At 41.3% G+C, this 23,871-nt stretch overlaps 1 protein-coding gene across 1 annotated transcript in view; it reads right to left on the bottom strand.

Annotated features, from left to right (window-relative positions):
* Positions 1–8,551: 8,551 nt before the first annotated feature.
* PHF2 (PHD finger protein 2) overlaps positions 8,552–23,871 on the bottom strand; it is a 128,784-nt gene continuing 113,464 nt past the window's right edge. The window contains exons 18-22 of the mRNA XM_083602946.1: positions 17,626–17,900; positions 14,997–15,092; positions 14,377–14,486; positions 13,437–13,698; positions 8,552–12,140 (exon numbers count right to left, since the gene is read on the bottom strand). Of these exons, the coding sequence (XP_083459072.1) occupies positions 12,052–12,140; positions 13,437–13,698; positions 14,377–14,486; positions 14,997–15,092; positions 17,626–17,900 (832 nt within the window). The 3' untranslated portion in view covers positions 8,552–12,051. The remainder of the gene's footprint in view (positions 12,141–13,436; positions 13,699–14,376; positions 14,487–14,996; positions 15,093–17,625; positions 17,901–23,871) is intronic.

Raw genomic sequence — 23,871 nt, 5'->3', positions numbered from 1 at the left:
GACCATACCCCACAATCCTTCATTCTCATTGGGACTAGCTTGTCCTGCGCACATCTGGTGTCCCAGGATACCCTGGGCCTCCTTGGTCTGTCTGTGACTCTCACCAGCCTGCCGCACCACCCAGGTTTTGAGAATTCCTCCTCAAACTCAAGATGTGCCAACTGGCAATCTATTCCACATCAGCTACCGGCAGTTAAGACAGCAGATGGTAACAGCTTTCATTCACCGCTGTGGCGATTTGGAATCAGATTGGTGACCTAGAGGTGAAAAGGCACTGTGTGGTGTCCTGTTACCATTCCCTTGAGCAAAGGATACCATCCCTGCCTTTTCTCCCCACATGCTAAGCTGTTACAGAGAGAAATATGTCTGAAGTATTTAAAAAGGCAAGAAAATACCTTCTATTTAAAGGGAGATGGTTTATCATAAATAGGACTGAATCTGTAGAAGAAAAGACAGACTACTCTCTCTGTCTCTCTCAAAATAGATTAGATTAGATAAGGCTGCATTCAAATGGCAGTTTATTCCATTTCTCTGATGTTCCCCTAATTTAATTTCTACATTATATTTGAGCTTCCTTGTGACGCAAAAACCACTTCTGGCAAACGAGTGGAATATAAGACATGTTTAGGGCTCATTTCTGTGTTATTTGATTCCAGAGAAAAACACCTTATGCATCCACCTTAACCTGGAAAATCATGGGACTAAAGTAATGGAATTTGAGGTGGTATATCGGCATACATCTCTTTCCTGCTGTTCTGATGGGGGAAAATCATGAGGGAACAGAAGCACACGTGTGGAAAAGGTGGGGGGGAGTAGTGGCATTGTACAATGACATTTGTTGCTGTGTGGATGAAATATAGCACAACATTCTGGTGTATCGGTTAAAAAGCCACAGTTCCATAATGCAACAAGTACTGCAGTGTGAAAGGAATATTAGCAAAAGGGACAGAAGTGCTGTCATTGTAATCAGGAAAACTAATGCAAGATCCCCGTGTCTGAATGCACCCTACAATACACACACTCTCTCTCTCCCTCTCTCTCTCTCTCCCTCTCTCTCTCTCTGAATAGTCTGACTGCAGCACTAAAGGTTTCATAGATACTTTTTTATTGTTAAGCATTTGAATGCAGTTGTTCCTTCACATGAACTGTGGTGGTGGAAGATGGGAATTATATGCCCCCTCCCCAATATTGTAGGAAATAATGAAGGTCAGGTGAGAAGAAACGTGTGGCCTCTTTCATTTAGATCCCCCATGATATCATTTTATTTTCCTCTTTCCCCAACCTCCAAATGCTTCTGAGTCAAGAAAAATAAATGTCTGAACTCGGATCTAACTCATGGGCCTATGAATATGGAAGCAGAGGCTTCCCTCCACCTCTAGCTGGATGGGGCACCATGTGGATGCAAATAGGAACACATACCGGGTTGCTCGCATCCAATCCTACTGCTGAACATTAAAGCACATATCTGCTATAACAGAAATCGCTCCTATCAGGGGACAAGCATGAATGTCCAGTTTAGGCCCAGTTGTACATGGGTACTTGTGCTGTTGTATGTGCACCTATTTAAATGCATCAAATGCATTTTCAGTGCATGATGCTTGTAGAGTGGCCAGTGGTGCTCCTTTATAGGGAACAATACTCTATGTGAAGAAGTCTTCTGTCTGAAGTGCTGGGCCAAAATGAGACAGGAAAACAGGGGCGGGGGGCGGCCTTGAAGTCAACAGTTAGCACCTGAGCAGCAGATTGAGCAGACACACAAGTCTCATCTGGTCACAGTCTTTCCCAGTTCGGCAAGATGCACCGTGTTTTTGTTTATAGCGATTATTTCTCAATTTGCATTTGCACCTATATTAGCACATGCAAATTCTGCACAAATCTGTGCCCTCTGTTGTTTTCCTTTCTGATGCTGTGCTTAGTCCATTTCGGCAATCCTTAAGAGGGCACTCTAGATGAATTCAAGAAGCGAACAAAAGATGGAATATTCAAGTCCGTGGGTTGTATCCAATGAAGTAATTGCACAAGTGAAACACCTGCTCAGGCAATGAATTCACCCTTCTACTCTGCTCATCTCTCTGCAGATTCCCCCTGCTTTGAGCTTTTCCCCATCCCTCCAGAGCGGAGTTTTTTGTTTTGTTTTTAGTGGAGGGATCAAGGGTATAGAGGGAGGAGAGGGAGATGACACTCCGTAGAGCAAGTGGAAGTCATTCCACCAACGCAATGACTTTGTTGGATTCAATTTTGAAAGTAACCTAAGATCTGCTGTCTACATGGACTGGACTTTTTTGCCTCCTGGTGAGCAGAATATCTCCTGCACATGTTTTTGGTTGCCCTTCTTAGGCTTGTTGTCATAGAGGCCATAGTCCTCAGGTGTCAAGTGGTATGGAAAGAGATAAACCATAGTTGACATAGACCACTACATCAGTCAACTTTTTCACAACTTTGGCACTCCACCATTTGAGGCCTATTTATTTTTTACAGTGTCGGTCAGCCCCTTCTGACTTGAAACTGCCAGCTAAGGAAATGAGGACAGACAAGCACATTAGCACCAGGCCTTTGTTGCTGATTATCTTGGCAGGGATAGCGGCTACCTACAAAGAGTGCAGAGGTCAAGGTCTAGAAGGAGTCCTTGTGTTTTTATAGTGACAATTTAGTTAGAGCAAGAACATAGGCAAAAAATTCTAAGTGACCCTTAACATTGGCAGTGATAATGTGATAGAACAACCGACTTGCCAGATGTTGAGTTGATTAACATTTGTAGTAAAAAAAGAAGCCTATGGGTTGCATCCAGTGTTAGTCATGCACAGAGTAGACACATTAAAATTAACTTAAGTTTGTTAATGTCAGTGGGTCTCTTCTGAATAAAGCTTTGCTGCTTACAACCCATTGTCCTTATTAAGACCCAAGTTAATAGAACTGAACATCTTGATGAATTATAATTTGACAGCTTCACCCTGCAGGCTGCCTCTGAAATTCCTTTGTTCGAGTACGGCCATCCTAAAATCAGCGGCAGTGTGTTATGGGAAATTGAAGTATGCTCAGAGCCGTTTCAGAGGTCAGATGTGTGTCCATTCACTTTCTACGGCCTGTCCTATGGAGAATGCAGAAGAACATGGCTGAGAGATAACGACACTTATATTACATCAGAAGATGAGGCGGTGAATGAACTGACTAATATACTTTTAGAGCTTTTTATAAAATGTCTCACATTATATTGCCAGGATCTCCAGCAGAGGTTGATGATACAGGGACAAGGTTTCTAGCAGACCACTTCTATCCATGTCTACTCAGAAGTAAGTCCTACTATGTTCAATTGAGCTTACTCCCAGGCAAATGAGTACAGAGTGTAGCCCAGTAATGTAAGTTGTCTCTGAGAATTGCATTTATGATGGTATAACCAACTAATTGAAGCAAGACATTTCAGATGCTTAAATCCATTTGAGCAAAAGGAGTTCTGGATCTGGTCCAGTAACAGGTTCAGTTTTTGCACCATCGAGGCATTTTATGCTTCTTTTGAGTACTATGTTAAAGCTATTTTCTAAGTGGAACTGCGTTTGGAATATATGAAACCTAAGCCAAAACTGCCGATCCATCCATCATTCAACCAATTGAGAAGATTCTCTTCACTTGTGATTAGTGATTGGGAAATGCTCATAAGGTTAATTCAGAGACGCTCCCAAAATTAATCCCTCATGTGAAGCTCTTCTACAGGGGTACTGGAAATCTCATCAAATTTCTCATCCATCCAGTTTTCAGTCAGGTTGGAAACTTCCACAGAAACTGCCTTGCTCATCACAGTTTTGCTTCTGGGCCAGAGCAGTCAAGAACAATCAAAGTAAAATAAAGGAGACATCAACTCCATTTTCCTCTGTATTCCAGAAAAGCAGCACTTCGGTTCCCATATTGCAGGGAAAAGACAGGTCAAGTATTCACACTAACATATGCAGGAATACACAGCCCACCACAAAGCCTCTGCATTTTAAAACTGGCTAGGACAATGAATGGGGTAGTTCAATGCTGGTGTCTCGGACTAACATTTCAGGGCCAAGATTACAAACAGCAGGCACAATTTTTGGAGGTTTGAAAGGTGGCAATGTGCAGATTCCTCTTCCCTCCCACAAGAATAACTATCCCCAGCTCTTATTTAAAGAAGAGGCCTACCACCCCCAGCTAGCTGCAGTCTCCTATGTCTTTTAAGTACAGATTTTAATGCTCATACAAAACATCATCAGATTGCAGGTAGGGGAATTATTGAAATAGTACACACACTTGTCAGTAAGGCTGCATACACACCGTCCATTTAAAGCACTATAAAGAACTACAGCTTACCTCTAACAGAGCTACAATTCCCAACAGCCTTAACAAAAAAAAGATCGACACATAATCCTTGACCCTGATCATGCATTGCAATTAGACATCTGCTATAATATTTACATTTAAATATATATATATACACCAGTCTTGTTGCTAAATGTGAGAGGAGTTTTTCTCCTTTACTGTCACAGCTCATTTGGAATAATAAAGCTGCCAGAGCTTTATTTTTGAATGTACACTGTTGTGTGTTTAGATTGGTGAAAAGACCTCATGCAGTTGGATGGAGTCTCTAGTGCAGAAGAACAGCTCCATCTTGTGGACAGTTACACTTGTGATTTTCACAATTTGCATTTTTTTTAAATGTCCACTGTGTTTGGTTAGCTAAATAATAGATAGAACTATTAATTTTGAATCTGAAAGAACTAAGGAATTATATCTATGTACAAACACCACCATATGTTTGATAGACTTTGCTGTTCCCTGATAGCTATTTTCATCAATTTCGCCAATCACAAAATTCTGGAACAAGTCAAGAGCCAGGGAAGTAAATCATTACAGTGCCAGTTGGATTATATTTCCTGAAGAGGACTTTTCATTTGAGAAAGCCACACTTTGCCATTGGATGCTATCAAAAGAGCAAGAACAGATTGGCAGGTGGATCGTTAGACATGCAGCCCAAGTCTGTGCATGTTTACTTAGCAGTTCCTTCCATTATGATCTGTAGATGTTACTCTAAGGTAAGCTTGCGTTAGGACTGCAGCAATATTATTATAGTACTAGGGTACAACAAAAGTTTGTCTTTCATGTCTTGGAAAAGAGAATTGTTTGTGCACACTTTGCGTTTTTATGCCTCCCTGTGGGCAGAGAGGGCAGCCCCCCACGTCACTCATTCAAAAATCCAAATGTTATCATTGGCCTAAAAAGGTTTGTGATCCCTGGACTACACGATCACTTCCCAAATGCTGAGACTTTCACAACACTTCTCAGCTACGACTTATTGCAGTTTGCATGCGTGTAATTCTCCAACGGTTTGACGTCACCCCTCCAGATGCCCTTTCCCATTGTCTCCCAAGGCAGACGAATGCCAACCACCCTGTTTCTCTTTTAAAACCATGGCAGTTTCTGTACACCACTTAATAAATGAAGTGCTATAGAAATTAAATACAGTGGTACCTTGGTTCTCAAACACCTTGGTAGTCATACAACTTGGAACCCAAACACTGCAAACCCAGAAGTGCGTGCTCCAGTGTGGCGATCACACAGGGTCCCCGAACGTTTCGCCGTCTATTGATCCCTGTGCCACCACTTGATTTCTCGCTGCCACCACCCAGACCCTACCTGGTACAATACTGAGTCCAGTCAGGTTTAAATTGGAACATAAACTTCTGTTTATTTATTGCAATTTAACAAGCGTGTGGATTCATAAACGGTATCGGTCAATTACAATCATAGGGTGCCTATAACTTCTGCTACCTGTTCTCACTCACTAAACCACCTCTCAGATATTTACTTGTCTTCCTAGCTCCTAACTGTTCCTGACTCAACTTACAGTGGTACCTCGGGTTACATACGCTTCAGGTTACAGACTCCGCTAACCCAGAAATATTACCTCGGGTTAAGAACTTTGCTTCAGGATGAGAACAGAAATCGTGCTCCAGCAGCAGCGGCAGGCCCCATTAGCTAAAGTGGTGCTTCAGGTTAAGAACAGTTTCAGGTTAAGAACAGACCTCCGGAATGAATTAAGTTCTTAACCTGAGGTACCACTGTGTTTCGCTACACTAACTCAACCTACCCACAGACTCTATCCCAATTCACTCCCACTCCAGCCAACCACCCAACTCCCAACGAACTCTCCCTTCATCCCTCCCAGAGCTGGTTTTATAGTCCCTCTCACTCCACCCCCTTGGTTCTGACTGGGTAACTTGTTTAACTATTTCACCTCCAGCACTCTCATACGTTAACATCACATCCGGTTTGCGAACTTTTTCAGAAGCCAAACGTGCTCCGTTTTGAGTGCCACACTTCCGTTTTGGATGTTACGCTGAGGTCTGTCTGGCTTTACTGTTTATTTTGAGTTTTTGTTTTTGCGGCTCTTTTTTGTTTTGATTTTGTGACTGTGTGGAACCCAGCTCAGCTACTGATTGATTGATTGTGTGACTGCAGTACATTGTTTATTGCTTTCATTTTATGAATTAGATGGTAAAATTCATGTTAAATGGCTGTTTTAGGGGTTCTTTTTAAAAGTCTGGATTATTCCGTTTTGCATTACTTTCTATGGGAAAGCACACCTTGGTTTTGGAATGCCTTGGTTTCGGAACGGACTTCCAGAATGGATTAAGTTTGAGAACCAAGGTACCACTGTAATCAATCAGTCAATCAATCAATCAAGGGCTTCTACATTTAATTTAATGAATGTAAGTCTCTGCAGTGGACAGGAGTGAGAAAGTTGTCACTCAGGTCTGCCACTGCTCTATTTGCTAGGGAAAAGCAAATTTAAAGCTGTGAACTACCTTGGCACAAAGGCATTCCCCTCCCCTCCCCACACTTATGTGCGACCCCATATATGCCTGGTGCCGGGAAATAAATAAATAATTTGATTCCAACCTGGAAATGGTGGAACAGAGCTGGAGAGTCCTCATAGCTCACAAGAAGACCCCAGAGCCCAAAGGGGATGTCAGTGAGGGCAATTCATTATGGATCATTTCCCAATACTCTTTTACCCTTTAACAAGTCCCAGGGTGTTTAGAAGGTGCTTATGCACATGGGGCCCCCGGAACATAATCTTGTGTAAGTGGGGGGGGGTGCGCCTGTAAATGCAATGAATAAACAAAGTATACATAAATGCATATGTTAGTAAATAAATTAAAAGGGAAAGTGCTTGCAAAAATATGCATTTTAGGGGAAATTGCATTTTAAAAGATGTATGCATTATAAAAAAAATCCGATATAAAGTACAACAGCACTTCACTGCTTGTCAGTGCCGGATTTATGTATAAGCTAAACAAGCTATAGCTTAGGGCCCCACTCTCTTGGGGGCCCCAAAAAAATTTAAAGGAAAAAAATACTGGATGTATATTTCCAAAATATAAGATAAAAAGCAAATAAAACACTGCAACAGTGTTTTGTGTTGTGTAGGCTCCTTTGATGTAAGTAATGGGCTCCGCCTGCTAACCTGCTCCCTAAAATATCACTGGTTTACTCATTTCTATATATAGGGTGCCTACATTCTGCGTGTGCAAATGGCTTAGATACCTATTAGGTCCATAAATTACCATATAGCATATTTTGTTGTTGTTGTTTAGTTGTGTCCGACTCTTTGTGACCCCCATGGACCCGAGCACGCCAGGCACTTCTGTCTTCCACTGCCTCCCGCAGTTTGGTCAAACTCATGCTGGTAGCTTCAAGAACACTGTCCAACCATCTCGTCTTCTGTCGTCCCCTTCTCCTTGTGCCCTCCATCTTTCCCAGCATCAGGGTCTTTTCCAGGGAGTCTTCTCTTCTCATATTCAACACAAAATACAGCGACAATTTGTTGTTGACAGAGGACAGCGGGACATATAAAGGGTCCCATTACCTTCGGTAGAATAGAGAAATTACCAGTTCCTGAGGTGTCAGTCAAGCCTCCTGCAGGAGAGGTGACTTTTACCTCTTTGCCTCTTGCACTACAGCTTGTAAATAAACAATGACTAAGCTGACAGTATTTAAGACTATGTACCTTCAGTAGCTTAGGGCCCCATCAAACTTAAATCCGGCCCTGCCGCTTGTGATTCCCGGCCACTTGTACTCAAGGCAAACCACTTCCAACAGTAGAGGTGGAACATAGCTATTGGGGTTAGTTTACACTCATATACCTCAGAGCCTAAAAGAGTTTCGGTGATCTGGAGGAGCCCATTCTTCTGGTGCACGAAAGTCTGCTTTCTGCAAGGTGCACCTGTAAACACAGCAGGGTGGTATTCGTTATGTGCCCTGTGATCAGTCGTGGGGATCTCATCCTGCCTGCAGTTGCTTCTACATCAATCTGCTCCTTTTCAAATAGCTTCCGCACTGAAACTCCTGCCCTGGCAGTGAACAAGTGTTACCTGCAACCCAGAGCAGCGCGTTGCCCTTCGATGACTTAAGAGACACAGAATTGTAGAGTTGGAAGGGACCCAAAGAGGTCATGTGGTTCAAACCCCTGTAATGCAGGACCTTGTAGACCCACGGCCTGAATCAAGTTTCTCAAGAACCAAACCAACGCCAGTTCTATACAAAACCTGAAATATTTTACTTTTAAAATTTTGATCTAAGTTTACTTAGATTTCATGGACTTGATACAAGAGCATTTGATATGAATCGGTAAATAAAACACTGTAATAGATAGCCACAATAAACTTTGTTAGAAATGTACATGTTGCGAAAATAATAATCATAATAATAATCATAATAATAACAATAATAATAATAATAAACAGCATGATGTTTGTGTTATATTATATAAATGCTTGACAAGAACAGTATACTAGGGAAGCTTAAAAAAACTTGCTCGGCTTAACCCTGGGGCCCTATTCAACTAACATTTTTGACTCCGAGGATCCAAACCCAGTTTCCCCATCGTGGCTGTAGAAAGGTTAGTTAATAAGGCCTCAGTTGTTTTCTGTAGCTGTTTTTTTTTTCCTCATGGACATCACATCCAGGTAATGTGTATATAAACAAAGCTCATAATAAATGTACAAATATAAAAAGCTACAAACATTAATAAATTACATCATCACAAAACACAGAAACACTTCACAAGGTGCTAATAAAATAATTGTATCCCCTCATAATACAAGAATTGAAATAAGGAGCTGGTATTATAAAGTTGAAGATTCTTCTTCATAATGTGTCTTAAATAGATCAATTTTTTTGTACTATTATTCGATTCTGTATAAGGCTGCACAAAGTTTTACTTGTTTTTCAGGCAATGCCGAAATAATTAATATAATAATAATAATAATCAAAGGGAAAAGAAAACAAAAACAAAGACCAAAAACCCAAAATTCCTCTCTTAGAGTCAAGAACCTAAAATACAACAGTTGATAATACTCGGCAAAAAACTTGTATAAAGGTTAATGAAGTATTCTATAGAAAGAAAGGTCTAAAGATACTTTGCTCTTATAAAAAAGAAGGTATTTAAAAAGCTATTTACAGGCTACATTCTATGAAAAAATATGCTTTAGGAAACAGATCTATAAATGAAAACCTGGGATTGCCTGAGAAACAAATTTAACTCTTTAAGTGTTTAAATGCAGACAAGCAAGTTTAATGTAAAATAATGCACTCTACACTAAACACTAAGAGAGTTAAAAGACGACAAGTATCCAGTTAAACTGTCAATAAGCTTGGCTTTCGTCTTATCAGACATCTGTGTGTGCCCACAGCCGTCATTCCTCCAGACAAGTGTATCTCATAGGAAGTGCTTTGATATGACTGTCAGAAGCCTTATGTACATCGCTGACATGGGTTTGCACCTCATGGCCTCCCTTGGGGTCAAGGCGAGCTCAAACCATGGAGCCATCATGTCTTAGTGGGTTTGCAAGCATTAAAAAACAACAACCCACAAACCCTCAAAGTGTTGATACAGATGTTACATTTTCTTAGCACTTTGCCTCTGGAACTGTTTCCTCACACACACACACACACCAGCTGCTTTCCCCAGAGCAGGAAGATGGGATGGGGTTGAGTCATGGAGCCAGAAGAAAGTGCCCTGTTTGCTGACATTCTTAGTTATCCCAAGAAAACAGCTTAGCTCAATGATGTGCCTCTTTTGTTTACATGATCCAGGGGTTTACTCAAGGCTACTGTGAATTGAAAGAAATAAACCCTGGTTAATTGGTGGGGGGCTGTCATTGGTTTCATCTCATATTAATTGATTGCATTTTTTTAAAAAAAAACTGTGTCGCCGTGAACTTAACGTGTGATCTGTTGGATGGGGTTCAGAAGTCACGTCAAGATAGCAAGGATCCAAGGGATGACCCAAGGAAATTATTGAGCAGCAGGGCTTTTTTGCAGCCGGAACTAAGTTCTGGCACCTCTCAGGTGGGTTCCATTGCCATTCTAAGAGAACGAGAGAGCCACCTCTTTTTCTAGAAAACAGCACTGGTGAGGAGATACTGAACTAAAGGTGCTATCATATATCCACTTAAGAGTAAGCACGTTGAACTCAAAGGGACTTACTTCAGAGTTGACACGCACAGGCTCACAATGTAAGGAGGACATATTGTGTTAACTTTGTGTCACACTTGCCATTTCTACTTGGTCAAGTCCTGCACCGCCACACCAGTAGCCATTGAAATGGGGAGATAAAGAGACTATTTCACATGCCGTGGGCAGCATCTGTCTTTGAGATTCAGAAGGAGCCATGACATCTGTTCCTCCCGCATGGTGCTCAATTTCAAGAATCAGCACCTCGAGACGGGGGCCTAGACACACAGAAGTGGCAACTTTGTCACAAGGTTAACTGGAGAGTCAGCCCTGAACATGGAATTCTCTGCTCTGGTAAACAACGGCCATAATTTCCAAACAGAAACCCTGACCTAGCAATATCTTGAAAGAAACAAAACTGCAACCCCTCTGTTTCTATGATCATGTAAACAAGCCTTAGCAAGAACAGCGGTGAGTGAAAAAATATCTCCAGACACAACCGTTCTTTTCAGGTCTTATTGCTAAGGAGCCAATTCCATCATTTTGTAACAATCTCCCAGCTGTACACATTGGTTTTTGTTATTATTGGGGTGTTTTGCTTTGCCTTACAAGGCTACTCCTATCACACATTGCCTTGTGGTGGTGAAAGCAGAGACAATAAGGACAGACAGTATGCTAAGAGGTGCTAAAAAAAATAAAACTTACAGATAAGAAAATGGTGGGAGGGATGGAAAACTATCAATGAGAAGGATTGTAATCCAGCACCAACTGAAATTAATGGAATAACTATCACTGATTTTCAAAGAACTGCATTAACCCATTTTGCGTCTACACACCCTAATCATTAACCCAATTGGATCAGGCCTGTGATCCGGATTGTTCCGGCAGTCACCTAGCATTGCACATAAAATAAATTAATTCATCCATTTTTGTCCTATACCCGGTTATAGGGAAAGTTCTTAGTAGTGCTGAAGTGCAATTTTAGTTCTTCCGTTGACGAAAACATACTTATCATGAGCCAGGTAAAAAAAATTAAGTATTCCATTATGCATATTAGGTCTTGCATGTATTATATCACACACAGTAATGGCAAAAATATCTTCCCCCTCTCTGTAAGTTAATTTGAGTAAAGGTGGAATTTACCAAAACTCTAATCTCCTGCCACTTAACCAGATACCTCTCTAAAATTGGTGCAGCTGGATAAATGAAACATAACTGAAATTAATGTGCATACTGTTAAAAACAACCACTTTTTCTTCACTTATAAACAAGTTAAAGGGATACTTTCCTAAAACTGGAATGATCCTCAGTTTCTTGGAGTATTAACTTTTTGCGAACTAGTCACTCTCAGCAATTTGAGAAAGGACATCTATATTAAAAAATATTTATAGCAGTATTCTGTACATGTTTAACTGCTGAAAGTTAAAAAGAATTTATTAAAGTGGTGGCAAAAAGTTAACTGGTATTGTCCCTCGGGTGTTGCACAATACGACTGAAGGTCCTTCAAGAGTTGAAGAAGAGTTAGTGTCAGCTCAGGACATTCTGAACTTTGATAAGAGTCCCAGCTGGGGCTAAGTTTTAGAGGAGAAGTTTCCCGTTCCGATGAATTTTCAAAATCTTCCCAAGCCTTTGCTTAGCTGTGGCCATGCCTTTTTTCGTACGTTTCCCTGCAAGTGTGAGAAAAGGGGACACATTAAGCCACAAAACCTCTGTCTACGAAGAAAGTTTTACGACGGAGAAAGATGAAGCAAACGCAAATGAAGATTGGTTTGGAAAGGATTTGGCTGCATCCCCACATTCTAGAAGCAAATCAAACATTTCCCATGTTCTGTACAGTTGGGTGAGGAAAATGGCGGCCTGACTAAGGCCATCTAGTTGACTTATGGTGAGGTTAAATTTTGGGGTGTTTTAAATAGATTTTGTTGAAATCTGCAAAAGAACACAAAGATTGATATCAAATATCTTTTCATCAAGGCTAAAAAACTAATCTGAACAGAAAAAAGAAAAAGCAACCTACAAGTTGCAACCCACAAACTGAAGGTCAAGTTACACATTATGCTGCTTGCCTTTCTCTTTCCCCTTTCTCTTTCTCTCCTTTGGCTCTTGATTTCCTGCACAGGGGAAGGGGATTGCTGCTGGGATGGCAACATACAACATACAACAAACTGGCAGAGACACATGCCCGACTGGCATGTTCTCTCCCTCCTGGTCGATCGTTTGGGAGCTTCAAAAGCTTTCTTCTGCCCGAACATCACAGCGACTGATGCCAAAAGGCATTAGCACACTTAGGGATCCGCAGAGTATTCACAGTTTGCTGCTCCTGGTCTAAGGGCAAACGTATCAAACATTTACCGCACCGCAGAAGACAAACAATTATAATAATGATGGTTTCCCCAGCCACTCTGGGCTGCTCCCAACAAAATATTAAAAAATGTGATAAAACTTTAAAAACATTAAAAACTTCCTTAAACAGGGCTTCCTTCAGATGTCTTCTAAAAGTCAGCTAGTTGTTTATTTCCTTGACATCTGATGGGAGGGCGTTCCACAGTGCGGGCGCCACTACCGTGAAGGCCCTCTGCCTGGTTCCCTGTAACATCGCTTCTTGTAATGAGGGAACTGCCAGAAGGCCCTCGGCACTGGACCTCAGTGTCTGGGCTGAACGATGGGGGTGGAGACGCTCCTATGTTAGCTTCTTAAAAGTTGAAAACTACCATTCCTAAAGTAGCAGGTATTCCATGTGTATACAACCAGTGTGTTTTCCTTGATATACACTGGTTGTGTGGTTTCCTGTGGTTTCTGTAGGGAACTGAGGCATACCAACACGACTTACCAAATGCTACATGAACTGGTTTGAAAACAATACAAGACCACATATTATGACAAAGCAAAGCATGTATTAAGGAAATGATGCTGCCGGCTGATGAAAATATCTGCCACTTCTAATATAAACTGACAAAAACTACCTTTGGCGGCAGCATTATTCTGTGATGACGACGAGGGCCTCCGTTGCGTGAGGAAAACTCCGGGTGCCATGGGTTGAGAACCTCGGTTGACTTGGGCCACCCCAAACGTGCTTGCACCAGCTGTATACTCGTGGTCTGCTAAACTACTGCTGTGGGACTCCAGCTTGGGTTCAGGAGAGCTGCTTTCCTGAGGGATTTTGTTTGTGTTGTTGGGCGACAGTTTCTTTTTGGTGTTCTTTTTCTTCTTGCCCTTCTGTTCCTCCTTTCAAAAATGATATGATGGCCATTAGCTTCAAAAAGGTAGCTGTTATTGCTAGCACTGGTACATTAGAGGCACCACACTCCATAAATAGCCATCGCAGCCCTACAAGCTCCAGAGGGTAGGCCCCAAACCAAAGGATTCAAATTACAAGGGAGGAAATAACGACTAAATATCAGGAAGAACTTTCTGATGGTAAGAGCTGTTTGAGAGTGGAATGGGCTCCCTTGGAAGGTGGTGGACTCTCTCCTTCATTGGAGGTTTTTAAACAGAGATGGGATGGCCATCTGCCACAGATACTTTAGTTGCAAATTCTACATTGCAGGGGGTTGGACTAGACGATCTTTGGGGTTCCTTCCAAGTCTACAACTATATGATTCTATGATGAAAAACTGGGAACCAGATTCAACTAACCCATTGTGGCACAAAGATTCTGGCTACTGCAACATGGCTTCTTCTGCCCCTTCTCATTCCATGCACTCCCTCAAATCCACTCTGGAGGACTGGGAGAATTCCCCAGAACAGCATGTTGGAGAAGGAGAGGGCAGAATCTCTAGGTGTGGTATTCAATTAAGTTTTACTCAGTGCTGACCCATAGAAATTAATGGCCATGAATTCCAATTGGTCTACTCCGATGTCCATGGGATTTATTTATTTTTGAAACCTCTCTGGTCAGCTCACCTGCTGGGATAATTTAGCAGCTGCTGCCGCCAGTCCTGTTTCAATAGAGGCAACTCTTGTACCTTCTCGGACAGGTCTGTCTTGCCGAGGTACCGATGGACCAACCCTTGCTAAATGCAGAAGCAAAAAACAAAGGTTACAAACACAGCAATGTGAAGTTGTATATATACACTAGCATATCCAATACAGAATTAAGCATGCTTTATGTAGAACACATAAAGTACAAAGGCTGAATTGAGGTGATCTCATCAGATCCGGAAACCTGTGCAAAAGATGTCCTCAAAAATTACATGTCTGATTATAGGAATCCAGTCAAAATTTCAGTGCTGATGAGGAATCCTTTCTTTGTTTGCTGTGACCCAAGGTATGGTAAGGGCAGCATATTTAAGCAGCACCTTGCCAGGAATGTGGTAGTCAGGATCAGCCATATACATCCATCCTTGAAATACTGCAGCAACTCTGACCATTTTTAGGTTTATTGTCATCAAAAGGTATAAGTGAATGGCATAACTTACTTTGGGGCTTCCTAGAAATCTGTGTATGTACAGTAAATGATGAATTAAAAGGATTTTAGAGTATTTTTCCTGTATATGTTTGATTTAAAGTATTATAAATATTACCTGTTGGGCTATATGGTGCATCATCAGAACTTTTCCTTTTCTTTGATCGAGACTTGAATACTGGATTATCTTCATCTGATTCAAGGGAGGGATAAACTAAAAGAGAAAACAAATACCATAAGAGATTCTGGTATGGCACTATTCGATAGTGTAAGCATGCCATATATGTAAAAAATAAAATAAAATGGGAGGAGCCAATAGCCTTTGAGTGGGTGAATCAAACCTGGAATAATTCAGTTCTAAACATGAAGGATAAAAATATTAGCTTTGCATCATGATCTATTCCAGTGTTTGAGTTACAGGAGCAAGACTCCTTTGTCAGTATCTCTGAATTAGGACTATATTGAAGGTGGCCCTTAGCTTCCACATCAGACTTCGCGCTGAGATCTATGGATAAAGGGCAGTATACAAATTATTATTATTAAGCAATTCCTACAGATCTACTGTGCACTTCAATAATTTTTCCAAGCATTTGTTTTCCAGAGTTCTGAAGTAATTCTGTGTGCAGTATGCCTGCAACTTAAGCACAACTTACCTTGTGCTTGTGGCAAACGGTTTAACAAAAAATTAAAAGGGGGCAGGCATCTGGGAGAGGGGGGGACGCTTTGGCAATCCCACCTGCTACTGACCCCAATGTGTTTCATGTGCAATTTTGGCTTTAGGTGTGATTCATGGAACGTAACCCCCGTATAAGTTGCAGGCTTACTGTATCTGGAACCCGTCTACAGCCATTAGCAGTTCTTTGTTCTGTGCATCTTGTATGCTTAGGAATGATTCTGGCAGCCGTTTATAAAGTCCTAGCCTCGTTAAAAAATACCCAAAGAATGGGCAGGGTGGAGGCAGTTGCTCACAAACATTGAATGCACTGTAAGCTGCAGCCATGTGGTAGTAGCAGTAGCTACACATGTGGTTATTGGAGACACAGCTACTCTACCTCCAATTATTCTATGGAAACATCTGAGATTTGCCACACCCTCCATCTCTTTTGCTTTCGGAGAACCCGCAACTTCTAGCCTAATGGCAGCTACATTGTTTGCATTACACCCACTTAAACTGAGAAACCTATCTCAAATGTGGACTTAAATTTCATTTCTTTTTGCTATGGCGAGATATGATTTTAAAGCAATTGCATCAATTTAGCCACCGACTGAAAATGTGCTGGCCAGATGTAGGACAAATGGAGCCTTAGTGAACCAAACCATATTACAACAAAGCAAGCTTATTAAATGGTAGCATAAATATGTAATTAGCAAAAATGTTGGTTCTCTCCCCACCCCACCAAATCGGTCTTCTCCTTTCAGAATGACATCTTTAGATCGTGTCTATACCTTATACTTTTGCAATCATTTAAAAGTAATTTAACTAGAGTGATATGCCTACAGGTACCGTCATTATAATTTGTGCTTATGTTTTGTCAAAGAAGTACAGCTTCTTCAATTCAGAAGAGATTCTAGCTTTCATTGAGCTACAACAGGATTTCAATCTGTTTGCTTTTAGCCTCTCAAATGCTGAAAGCGGAGGGAAATTATGTGCTTTCCAAAGGGGTGGAAGACATCTTACGCATGGCTTAATATTTTTGGAAGCTAAATTATTAGGCTATCTATCGGTCTTAGGGCGACACTTCACTAAGCATGTTCTAGTAGTGCAGTCCCACTGGGGGAAACAAAGCTATGTTGATTGTGTAAATGGCTGGTAAATTGCAATGTTAGTGCCATTAATGAGTTTGCTTGCTCACCGAAAAAGTTGGTGCACAGCTCTGCATGTCTGCCTAGGGCTTCTTCCTCCCTTTTTCAAACAGCCACCTCCCCATGTTGCATCACAAACTGCTTTTTAAACATGAAGAAATTGCAGTAGCATATGAAGCAGCATGGAGTGGAAGCAGAGGAAGTTAATGGTGGGGGAGAAACCTGGCACTTAATGGATGTGCTTAAACACTCTGGGTTCCCAACTAAGAGGAGGCTTAATTGGGAGGTGAAGGGGGCATGTCCAGGGACACTAGGAATGGGGCCATCATACATGCCCCCATCCTCCAACACACTTTTGCCCTTCTGCGTCCAGGCTGAATGCCTGAATAGCACTTCAGTAAGCATGAAGAGGAAGAAGAAGAAGAGTTTGGATTTGATATCCCGCTTTATCACTACCCTAAGGAGTCTCAAAGTGGCTAACAATCTCCTTTCCCCTCCTCCCCCACAACAAACACTCTGTGAGGTGAGTGGGGCTGAGAGACTTCAGAGAAGTGTGACTAGCCCAAGGTCACCCAGCAGCTGCATGTGGAAGAGCGGGGAAGCGAACCCGGTTCACCAGATTACGAGTCCAATGCTCTTAACCACTACACCACGCTGGCTCTCATGACCTGAGATCTCCCTTGTAAAATTTGAAAAGAACTCCCATACCTATCTCACACGGACAAAATTACCAAATGGAATTAAGGGAGATGTTGCCAGGCAGATAAAACAAGGCTGGCTTCCAGCAATCGTTCAGGCCTCTGACTCAAAATCTGCTGCCACAACAACCGGATGGCGTTACTGCTTTCATGAAGGGACCGGCCACCTTTGTGTGTTTCACTGCTTGTGTATATTTAAAGGGTTCACATCTAGAGAGAAAGAAAAGTGATGCAGACATTCCATACCATAATCAGAATCTTTAAAACAGGCGTCTAAGTGATCCTGGTCCTCGTCATAATCTTCAATGTCAATGTTGTTTTTTGCACTCTTTTTCGGCAACCTTTTCCCTGCATTTTTGTTGTTGCTACTTCCAGTTTTTTTGGCGTTTGGGGCGGACGTGGAATTATTCTTTGCTTGGTTGGGGCCCCACGAAGGCTGTAGGCAGGAATCTGTAGGCAGGTTTGCCATCGACAACATCCCTTGGATCGCTTCCTGTGTGCTGGGAGATGCAGGTGGCTGACTGAGGGGGGGAAAGGAGGAGGGTGGGAGAAAGAGAGCTTTCAACTCAGAGTAAATGCAAGTACAGAATAAAGAGGGGGTGCCCAATATTACATATGTCACATGCCCTCCAACGTCATGGGGTACACTTGTCGACCACACTGTGGCCATTTGCATTGTACAGACAAGACATCACCTTATGTAAGAGAATGGACAGACTTAAACTGCATTATGGAGACACAGCCGGTAGGGGGGAATATCATTTTCCCTGGACATTCTAACAGAGACATTGACATTAATATATTTAAATATAAAGGGGGTTGCCTGGTTAATTCATATTTAAAGTAGGCTAACTGAAATCAATAGACTTTTCATTTTTTTATTTCTACCGGTCTACACTGGTAATCACCCAAAAGATTCAAGGTGCAATTGAGATGAAATATAGAACTCTTCTTGTGGGGATTTTTTATTTTTTTTTAAGTAAATATCTCAACACGAATGGAGGTCAGGAAATCTGTAGCTGCTGTTAAGGGATTAAGATCAGGACTGAATGCGACTTCCGGGGGCGGCGCGAACGGTAATGGCGGTCTCCTTCCACTCGTGAAGGGGAAGCTCCGCAGAAACGGGTCGTCCGCTACGGCAAAGCGGAGACCCCTGCTAGAAACCCACAGGTGGGGATAGCCTGTGGTCGTGGGACTCGGCGGGCGCCTGTAGCGCTCCTCCGCTACGTGAAGGGACCCCGTAAGGAGCTCCGGATCGTGTCGGGGGTGGCGCGGCGTTGTGAGTCGATCGCTCTTTTTGCGGAGTGATGCCGCTAAGCTGCTGCCGGTGAGCGCTGACCCTTTTCCTGGGACTATTCGGCTACAAACTTCAACCCGTAAGTGGGGGACTTTATTTGATTTATGAAGACAAATTTAAGAATTTGGCACACAAGCGGGAGACGCAACCAGGAAGTCCGTCTCCCGGGTTTTGTTTCAAGAACAAAGCAAAGACTTTTTAAAAACCCAAGCCCCAGACTTTGGGATAAATAAGTTGCAAACTCTCACATCAAGCTTTGAAGACCCCCTCTCAATTTTATTGAGGGGAGGAGGGTGAAAAAAATCTGCTTTTTCCAGCCGATTCCTTTGAACTTCGGGACCGTAGAACATTGAATCCCTGGCTACTGAGCTGCCAGGGTTTGGAATTTGAAGGCTACTTTGGAACTGTTACTTTATATCTCGCACTTTGCTGAGACAACTTATCTTTGCCAAAGAGTAACTCTGTGGAAATTTAAGGAATTTAAGAGGAGTCTGAAGGTCTTTTATAAATTGGATATTGTTTAACGTCTAGAGGGAACTTTTAACTTTTATGAACTGCGACATTTCTGAGTTTTTCTGACTACAGTATCCCTCTAGTGGAATAATTTGGTTTGGCAACCTACTGGGGGAAATTTCCATCTGTTGATTTGGGGATTTCCATGAGAAAGACAGACTGTGAGAACGACCTTGACGCATAGATAAGAAGGGTTATGAGCGGAAGGACAAGATCAGCTAAAGCCAAAACACTGCAAACTACTTTAACTTCTCAGCTGCGCAGATCCTCTGTCCCCACAATCCCTGTGGCACAAGTGGAAGATATAGAACAACCTAGGCCGGAAGGAATGGCCTCAGGTGGGGACTTTACTTCAGTGTTAAATAAAATATTTGAAAAGTTGGAAGGTTTAAGTAAACAAGTCTCTGACCAGTCAGACAAGATAGACCAAAACACCGCAAGCATTAATAATTTGACTCAACAAGTAAACTTAAATGCACAAACTATTGGAAAGTTGGTGGAAGACACTACCGCAAACCGTAAAATTGCTGAAGAGGCAAAGCAGAAAGTTGAAGAAGTTCAGGGAGAAATCAAACCTATGCGCAAACAGATAGGAGAACACCAGGCACTGCTGTCTATGATTGAACTGAAAAATAAGGAAATCAATTTAAGGATCAGATCTGTACCGGAAATTGACAACGAAAATCTAACTGAGTACCTCACGAAGGAATTTACACAATCTTGGCCCTTGGAAGAAGAAAAGGACTTTAAAATTGTGAGCGCATTCAGACTGGGAAAGGGAGGGAGGAAGATTAAGTCGAGAGACTGTCTAATCTCCCTCAGAACGAGGGAGGAAAGAGACAAAATCCTGAGTGCGCACTTTAAGACGCCATTAGAGATCCAAGAATCAAGGTTGGAAATTTATAAGGATATTCCTAAGCATTTGTTGGAGCTCAGAGGGAATTACGGTGATCTGGTGCAACTTCTGAGAAGCAACAGGATTATCTTCAGATGGGAATTCCCCCAAGGGATTTCCTTTACCTTCAGAGGGAAAAAAGTTAAAATCAAATCGGTGGAAGATAAAGACAAATTTTTGCACGACTACGGAGAAGACCTTCAGAAAGGGATTGAAGAGCCAAGCGATCCAGGATCGGGATCATTAAGTCTAATACCTGCACCTGGGGAATTGAAAGATCCTAAAGACACGCCACTTCTGGGAGCAACAGGAGGAAAATAACACCATCTCAACATGTCTCTGCAACTACTAAGCTGGAATACCAACGGTCTAAACTCCCCGGAAAAAAGGAAGAAGGTTTTTCATTTATTAAAAAAGGAACAATTGGACATAATTTGCTTGCAGGAAACACATGTGATTAGGCTGCACAGAAAAGTGTTAATTAATAAAAAATTAGGCCAAGAATTTATCTCATCAGACAAGGTTAAAAAGAGAGGTGTGGCAATTTATGCAAAAGAAAGCCTATCACCAAAGCTTCTCTTTAAAGATGAACAAGGAAGAATTTTGGCAATAGAAATCCAAACACAAGGAGAGAAATTTCTGATCTTAGGAATTTATGCACCAAATGAGGGGAAATCAGAGTTTTACAAGAAATTGCATGAGACGTTGATGGACTTTATTGACTATAACAATATTATTATGATGGGAGACATGAATGGAGTGGTGTCCACGAACATGGATAAAGCACAAAGACAGACCATAACGAAAGAGGGCAGACTACCAAAAACCTTTTTTGAACTGACTGACAATATGGATTTGATTGATATTTGGAGGACCAAAAATCCCCTAGGTAGAGAGGGAACATTCTTTTCTGAAGCCAAAATGACATGGACAAGGATCGACCAAATTTGGACAACTAGAGGCCTGGCACCTAAAATAAAAAAGGTGGAAATCTGCCCAAAAACCTGCTCCGACCATAATGCGGTAAAGATGGAAATGAAACTAACACCTATCGGCTCCTTCAGATGGAGGATGAATGACACCTTACTAAGAAACCAAGATATCGTAAGGAAGGCCCAAAAGACTCTGAAAGACTATTTTGAAATTAATATGAGAACTACGGTTGAAAAAAGAACGGTTTGGGACGCAAGCAAAGCGGTCATGAGAGGGCTCTTGATTCAACAGAATGCAATAAAAAAGAGATCTCAAAATGAGAAGAAAATGAAAATTTTGGAAAAAATAAAACAAGGGGAGAAGAAGTTAAGAGTTAAACCAAACTCAAAAGAGATTCTAAGAGAGATTAAGTTATATCAGGTGCAATATATGAAATTGATTAATGAAGAAATAGAGTGGAAAATTAAACAAATGAGACAAAAGACTTTTGAGTCAGCTAATAAATGTGGGAAACTATTGGCGTGGCAACTGAAAAAAAGACAGAAGTTAAATACGATCACAAATCTTGAGATCAACGGAAAAAACATACAGAACCCCGAGGAGATTAGAAGGTGCTTTCAGAGATATTTTAAACAACTTTATACGCAAGGGCCGCAGAAAGAAACTGAGATAGACCAATTTTTAAGAATCAATGGATTACAAAAAATATCTTCAGAAAATAAATTAGTATTGAACCAGCAAATTACAGAACAAGAAATTGAAGGTGCCATTCAGAACATGCAACTGGGCAAATCTCCAGGACCGGACGGACTAACCTCCAAATACTACAGAACTTTGAAAGATCTCTTAATTCAACCATTAAAGGAGGTGTGTAATGAGATTTTGGAAGGGAAAAAGGCGCCTGAATCGTGGAAAGAAGCATACATCACATTGATACCCAAGACAGAAGCTGAAAAGACACAACTAAAGAACTACCGTCCCATCTCCCTTTTGAATGTGGATTACAAAATTTTTGCAGACATTTTAGCTAGCAGACTTAAAAAAGTATTAATGGAAGTAATACATAAGGACCAGGCAGGCTTTCTCCCAGGCAGACACCTGTCTGATAACACAAGGAATATAATTGACATTCTGGAGTTGTTGCAAAGGAATATCAACACGAAAGCTGTTTTAGTTTTTATCGATGCGGAGAAAGCCTTTGATAATATCTCTTGGAGTTTTATGAAGAAGAATTTGAAAGGGATGGGAGTGGGTCAAGGGTTCGAAAATGGTATAGGAGCAATATATTCAGAACAAAAAGCGAAATTGATTGTAAACAATGTGGTGACTGAAGATTTTAGGATAGAAAAAGGAACACGTCAGGGCTGCCCTATCTCTCCATTATTATTTATCTCGGTCCTGGAGGTGCTGCTAAACATAAGAGGGGACCGATTTGTAAAAGGCATTCAGGTCGGAGCCAAACAATATAAATTGAAAGCCTTTGCAGATGATTTGGTTCTAACCTTACAGGAGCCGGAATCCAGTATGAAAAGAGCTTTGGAATTGATTAAAGAATTTGGTCATGTGGCGGGATTTAGACTAAACAGGGTAAAAACTAAAGTATTAGAGAAGAATTTAACTCCAATGGAAAAGGATAGGTTTCAGAATGAAACAGGTTTAACGGTGGTTAAGAAAGTGAAATACCTAGGGATTAATATGACGGCGAAAAATTTGAACTTATTTAAAGAGAACTATGAGAAATGTTGGGCAGAAGTTAAAAAAGACTTAGAAATCTGGTCTAACTTGAAGCTTTCCTTGTTGGGTCAAATTGCAGCTATAAAAATGAATGTATTGCCTAAAATGCTATTTTTATTTCAATCCTTGCAAATTTTGGACAAGATGGATTGTTTCAAGAAGTGGCAGAGAGACATCTCTAGATTTGTCTGGCAGGGCAAGAAACCTAGAATTAAGTTTAAAATTTTAACTGATGCAAAAGAAAGAGGTGGATTTGCCCTGCCAGACCTTAAATTGTACTATGAATCAGCAGCATTCTGCTGGCTGAAAGACTGGCTGCTTCTTGAAAATACAGACATTTTGGATTTGGAAGGTTTTAATAATGTTTTTGGGTGGCATGCATATCTTTGGTACGACAAGGTTAAAGCTCATAAGGCATTCAAAAACCATATTGTCAGAAAATCTTTGTTTAATGTCTGGATAAGATATAAAGACCTGCTGGAAAGTAAAACCCCAAGGTGGTTGTCACCTATGGAAGCTAAGGCTCAGAAAAAGCTCAATATGGAGGCTAAATGGCCAAAATATTGGGAAATTTTGGAACAAGAAGGTGACAGATTGAAACTGCAGAGTTTTGAAAAATTAAAAGACAAAGTGCGAGATTGGCTTCATTACTATCAAATAAGAGAGGCCTATAATTTGGATAGAAAAATTGGCTTCCAGGTGGATAAATCGAAATTGGAAACAGAACTGTTAGAACCAAAAACTAAGATTTTGTCAAAGATGTATAACTTGCTGTTGAAATGGAACACGCAGGATGAAACGGTCAAATCAGCAATGATCAAATGGGCGCAGGATCTAGGTCATAATATTATGTTTGCTGATTGGGAGCAGTTGTGGACCACCGGTATGAAATTTACGGCATGTATTGCCTTAAAGGAGAACATTATGAAAATGATTTACAGGTGGTACATGACCCCAGTCAAGCTTGCTAAAATTTATCACCTGCCTGATAATAAATGTTGGAAATGTAAAGAAGCTGAGGGAACATTCTTTCACCTCTGGTGGACTTGCCCAAGAGTTAAGGCTTACTGGGAAATGATATATAATGAACTTAAGAAAGTACTTAAAAGTACCTTCCCCA

Source organism: Podarcis filfolensis (genome assembly GCF_964270895.1).
Source record: "Podarcis filfolensis genome assembly, chromosome: 2".
Taxonomy (NCBI): Eukaryota; Metazoa; Chordata; class Lepidosauria; order Squamata; family Lacertidae; genus Podarcis; species Podarcis filfolensis.
Note: the sequence above shows the minus strand (reverse complement) of the source record. Positions and strands in the feature narration are given on the sequence as shown.